Consider the following 6223-nt stretch of genomic DNA (forward strand, 5'->3'; position numbering starts at 1 on the left):
TATGTATATTGATTAAAAAGGCGGTCTTTACACGTTCTAAAAGTATAAATTACAATGGATTTTTTTAAAATTTGTTATAATTATAAATACTTTTTTAAAATTAATAGTCGTTTAATAAATGCTTTCTCGTGACAAGTTATTGTAGGGGGTACTTGATAGACGACGTTAACTCTAGGGGACATTTATAATTTTTCAAATAATAAATAAATATTTTTAATATATATAGGCAAATTTTAAAGAAACCCTTTGTAATTTACTTATTTTTTAAAAAGAAAAGGATGGTAAAATGCCCCTTGCAATTTGCGACTGAAATTACCCGTCCCAAATATTTCGTTCTGAATTTTCAGTTTTTCTTTTTTGTGATTGTTTTCGAAAGGTACCTTGATAAAGAGAGAAAGCATTAGGATTTATAATCACTCAAATTAAATCCTCGTTAGCGATCCATGTAGGACAGGTAATAATACCAAAACATTTTATTAATTGATTCAATTACATCATTATTGAAAGATAATTAAAACAAAAAAAACAATTTCTTAAAATTCTAGGAAATTAGCTAATTAGTCAAAATATGTACATTTCTTGAATAAGTAAAAAAAATATGTATCAAGAAAACTTTATTCTAATACTCAATCCAAAAAAATTCACTATATATATATATATATATATATATAGCTGACAAAGAAACTGTCCATGGGAGGAGGAAAGAGAAGCAGAAAGAAAAGGAAGAAACAAAAAGCAAGACATGATGAGAGTTCTTGAAATTATGTATTTGTTTTCTAGTATGAGAAATACAGAAAAAGAGAAAGGTGAAGAAAGACAGCATGCACAAAGCGATTTCGGACAGACTAAAAGGTTGCAATATTTGTATCGTATCATCACAATCATGATTGACGATGCATGAGGCAGTCAGCTCAGCAGGTCCCGGCAGGGCAGGCCCCCGCGCCCCCCTCGCATATATAATATATACCGCAAGATAACGCCCATCATCATCACCTCCAATATTACTCTGATATTTTTGCCTTTTAATTTTCTATCTTTCGTCCACACACACATATATATGATATATGTAAAGCCAAAATGATCAAAGGTTCAAGACCTCAACTTGCATGCATATATAAGGAAAAAAATACAAGTAATTTTTTTGTGATATTGCAAATGAACAAATTGTTCTATATAAAAAAAAAATAGCAATTTACCTCATTATATTTTTAAAAATTTAGCAATTTACTCCTGTGTTTTTTAAAATGAAACAATTACCTTTTCAGATAAGCAAATAAATTGCTTCATTTAAAAAAATATAGGGAGTAAATTGCTATTATAGGGAATAATTTTATAATTATATAGAGTTAATTTATATTAAACCCCATATATATATATATATATATATATATAAACATGATGATTTTCTGTGCAAGAGGCTTTAATTGATAAATATACAGACATCCTGTTCACTAGTTTTGGTGCCCCGATTGTTGTTGTTATTGGATGATGATGTTGCATGCAGTGTATGGCAATAATTGATTTTGTCGTACAAATTTGTATTTGTCCATTGATCACATGATGTCATACTAATTAATATATATGCACTATTATTAATTTATGACTTTTAATAGCACGAAATGCATATGTATATATATATATATACATATATATATATATTTAGTTGTGAAAATACTTAGATTAGGGTTAATGTAACACGCTTCCTGTTGAATTATTATCAGCCCAAAAAATCCACTAGTTAGAAAATGGGTTGGTACGAAACGAAAATTAACACTCCATACTTAACGATTGAAGTTGTAATTTTCCCCTATGAGGTTATGTTTCAACTTGTCCACATCTAAATGCGTTTATAAGAAGAGGATTAAATGTAATATTGTGTAATTTAAATTATTTGATGTTTTTGTTCTTTAATTTTTAAAGTAGTATATTAGTCCTGCACGACCTTTTTTATTTTCATGGTCTCAGATTTTTTTTCGTCGGAGTTCACCACCACCTATTATAAGAAGGGTAAATTCCGGCGAAAAAAGAATTAATAGCAAAAATTAAAATGTGAAAGACCCAAATTTTACCATAAAAAGTTAAACGACAAAGATACTGACAAAAATGAGCCAATAGGAACAGTAGTCCCAATTTTAAAATACCACGTGAGATGCACATGCATTTTTCGGCTAGAAGGGTGAACTCTGACGAAAAAAAAGACTAACGAAATCGTGAAAATTAAAAAATATAGAACCAAAATACTACCTAAAAAGTTAAAGAACGTAAACAGCCGAATAACCTAACATCATAGCACCAAAAATACATTTAAGTCTGCAAGAATATTGCCACACAAAATTATTAATGTTCTTAATTTATTCATTTCCTTACTAAAAGAACACAATAATTAGAACCTCACTCACCAGAAAAATTCAAGCTCTTGCACCTTTAATCAAACTTTAACTCAACCCTAATCTCTATCTAGCTAGATCAAGAAACAAAAATACATATATAGTTCAAAGGGAAAAAACTAATATTCAACCATGAACCAGGCCTGAAGATAGAGCCATTAGCAGGATGGCAGCATCCTTCTCATCTTCAGGAAACACTCTATGTACTGCCAAATTGTTGCTCAAATTTATCAAGAACTCCTCCAATCTACTAGCTTTAGACGATGATGATGATGATGATGATCCAGCTGAAGCAATTTTGCAGCCTTTCTTTAGGCCTCCACTGACATTTTTGCCCGTTGTCTTCATCTCTTTGTGTTGCACCTTGATCTTCAATGTAGCCGGCCTGGCATTGGCCACCACCATGCCGTTGGCAGCAGCAGCAGCCATGGCCCGCCTCGCCTTCCTTTGCCTGATCCCGCACGCGTTGCAGAGCGACTGAGATAAGAATTAAACAAAACTCATATGTGCTCAGACATTACAAAAGATTACTACATATGTATGTTTGTTCGTTGTTGATGTTCTGAGCTTGAAAAATACTATATATTAAACTAATAAACTATTAATGTCGGGTTGATTAAAAATGCAAAAAGAATTGAAAAAATTAAATACCTTAGGGCCTTTGGGACCACTTCTCCAAAGGGGGGTCTTGGTGGTGTTGCAATCTGCACAAACCCTAATTGGGCTGTTGCTGTTGTATGAGGAACTGTTGCTGCTTAGATCAGTTTCCATAGAAGAGGATGGCTGCAGCAGCTGCTTGAATGAGGATACACTTATGCGATCCGTGTTCTTCATCTTCTGCATCACCCTCATCTTCGTAGACATCCATTTCACCGGTATATCCTTCTTTGCTAGCCCTTCGTCTTTGTTCTTCCAGAGGGTTAATTTCAGGCCACTATTAACCTTATTCTTCATCTCATCACACGATGATCCCCCGCGATAACCGTAAGTAGTACTGTCATCCTTACAACATGAAAATTCGAGAATTGATCATATTGTACTAACAACTAGTACTAGGATTACAAATTAAGTCATACAAATACAAAATATGTATATATGTATATATAAATTTATAAAAAAAACTATTGCACTATGTAATTAGGTATGTACCTCTTGAGGGTGAGGGTGGTACAATTGGTGATGATAGAATCCGGTGTGATCTTGAGCTGAACTAAAGAAGATAGGAGACGATGAGGCAGAAGACGATGGGGAAGATGAAACGACTTGATTGTGGTACTGATTCGGGGCAAACGGCTGGAGGAACTGATGATCATGATCGATACTGTCACTGATTTGATCTGTAGGAGAAGGCGAAGGGGACGAGTTTATGTTCATGATTGGCGACGAATTATATCGAAATTAAGGGCAACTTTTTCTTAATCAATGCAATGAATGAAGAAAACTAGGTGGCTAGCTAGGTTTGAGATGATTGAGAGGTGGGGAGGGGAGTAAAGAGAAATGTACTTGATGGTGTCTAAAAGGTCGTATTGAGCACAGTTCTGGAGCTGTTTTAAAGGAAGGGAAAATGCAAGCTTGGGGGTGGGGGTGGGGGGGTAAGAGATTCACGTGACTTCATGACAACCAAACAAACAAGTATAGAACAGACAAAGGAAAAAGAAGGAGCGAGCAGAATGCTACCACACGACCATTTGACAGAACCCTATCTCTAACACTTTCGTCCTAGCTAATTGGCACTTAATGTAATAGACACTGCTGGTTTAAATTGTTAGTACGAGATGCGAGATAATGTGATGGAGCAATGAGAGGATTAGATATTAGAGTATATATACATTGATCTATTAAGCACCAGTTTTAGCCTTGCATTTTCTTCTGGCTTTCTATGATCTTATCGTGTTAATAAACCCTACCTAATTTGAAATATATGGGACACACTTTTAGCTTAATGGTTAAAGCTGAAATCCCGTGAACAAGTTCCAAGTTTCACTAGATATGTGGGTAATTTTTTTACTTTTATCATTTGGGTGATTTGTTTCATCTTACGTAAATTATCGTAATTTATTTATTGTTCTTATTAGTTAAAATTAAATGTAATATTCTTCCTATATCTTTTACATTTTGGTGTTTTAGTCTTTTATTTTTCTAGGATAGCAAATAGATCCAATAACTTTTTAAATTTTTGTGATTTTGGTCCTTTTAATTCAGAGTTTTTGTTCACATTGATCAAAATTAAAAGTTACAGGATCTATTTGCTACTCTAGAAAGATAAAAGGCTAAATTGTCAAAGTACAAAAAATACTAAAGCAAAAATTTTGCTTCCATGCTCGCATAAATTGACCAATGGCAGAACAAGAGCCACCACAGAAGATATAACATTTAACCATGGCTAAAAATTGTCATGCTTATTAATAAATAATCGTAGCAAACAGTCAATGACTATGGTCACACAATGGTTGCTGGCCGTGATTTTTTTTAGAGTAGCTAAAATATTTGTTATAGCAAATGCTTGTACCATAGCTCTTAGCTGTGGCAAATAGTTTTTTCATAATGGAAAAACTTAATCGATTTTATTTAACTGTGGCTAATAATAGTTATTTACTATGATTTTTAACCATAACTATTAATATTGTAGCCAATAGTAGTTTTTTTTTGTCATGAACCTCAAAATGAAAAAAAGCACGTGCAGGGCACGTATATTTTTTCGACAATATTTGCAAATTTCAAAGACTGAAGAATTAAACCGTGAAAAATTAAAAAGTTATACGACTTCTTTACTGTCCTAGAAAGATAAACAATTAAAATGCCAAAATACAAAAGATACAAGACGAAAGTTACATTTAAACAGTAATATTAATATGTTGATTGAATTTATGTATTGCTCGTATTATCGAAATATGAATATACTCATATAATTACAATTTAAAAAGTATATATATATATATATATGGGACACGGACCAAAATTACAATATGGGAATCTGTTGCATTATCTCCTAATTTTGTTCTTTTCCGTTTTTTATTTTAATTTAATATTCCCCCCTATTTTGACTTGTGTGATTGTATTTCAACGGGTTTTGTTGTTGTTGGGCATGTCTCGTAGAGTTCAAACAGTACGTCTAAGCAATGAAATTGTATAAATTACATTTCAAATTAAGGGTCCCAAAAGTTTCCCTCTGCATTTATGTGACCATTTCATGAATTTCGGGATATATAAGTACAAATTATCCTCATCTGAAAATTAAAGTAAGTATAAAAGTCCTAAATGCTATATATATATATATATATATATATATATATAAATCTAAAAGATATTTTAATATTTTTAAAATACGTTAGTATTTTAAAATCAACGACGTACTATCATTATAATATCCAGCACGCAAATATATTAATATTTTTAAATTAAACAATAAATTTAAAATAAACAAAAAAATAACATATTATTATTAAAAATAAACTAAATATCTACATTCGTATGATTCGAACTTACAAATTATTGATTGTGAAACCTCCTGCCTTTTCAATTTGGACATGATTTTTTTTTTATTAATAACAGTATGTAAATCACAATAGCTCAATCGATATTTGAGTAATATCTCAATTTAATTAATAGATTAATATGACTAACAAAGATTAATAATTTATATAAAATAAGATAAACACTGATATAAATTGAGATAAATACCCATATATCTTATGCGAATCAAATCCATAAACTCAAATTTGAACATTAAAAATGGAAATGTTAGCATATCCCATTATCTTTCCTCCATGGAATTTTAAATTTGTCTCATTCACCTCTCTCTCCAATCACACACACACACACACACACACACACAC

At 31.6% G+C, this 6223-nt stretch overlaps 1 protein-coding gene across 1 annotated transcript; it reads right to left on the reverse strand.

The window, feature by feature from the left end:
- On the reverse strand, nt 2322-3928 carry LOC105173616 (putative GATA transcription factor 22). The gene is made up of 3 exons (XM_011095424.2): nt 3537-3928; nt 3039-3389; nt 2322-2864 (listed from the first exon to the last, which is right to left on the reverse strand). Exons 1-3 carry the CDS (start codon nt 3759-3761, stop codon nt 2514-2516), a joined length of 927 nt encoding a protein of 308 aa, XP_011093726.1. The 5' UTR covers nt 3762-3928; the 3' UTR covers nt 2322-2513.

The sequence above is a fragment of the Sesamum indicum genome, linkage group LG11 (assembly GCF_000512975.1).
Source record: "Sesamum indicum cultivar Zhongzhi No. 13 linkage group LG11, S_indicum_v1.0, whole genome shotgun sequence".
In the NCBI taxonomy this organism is placed as follows: domain Eukaryota; kingdom Viridiplantae; phylum Streptophyta; class Magnoliopsida; order Lamiales; family Pedaliaceae; genus Sesamum; species Sesamum indicum.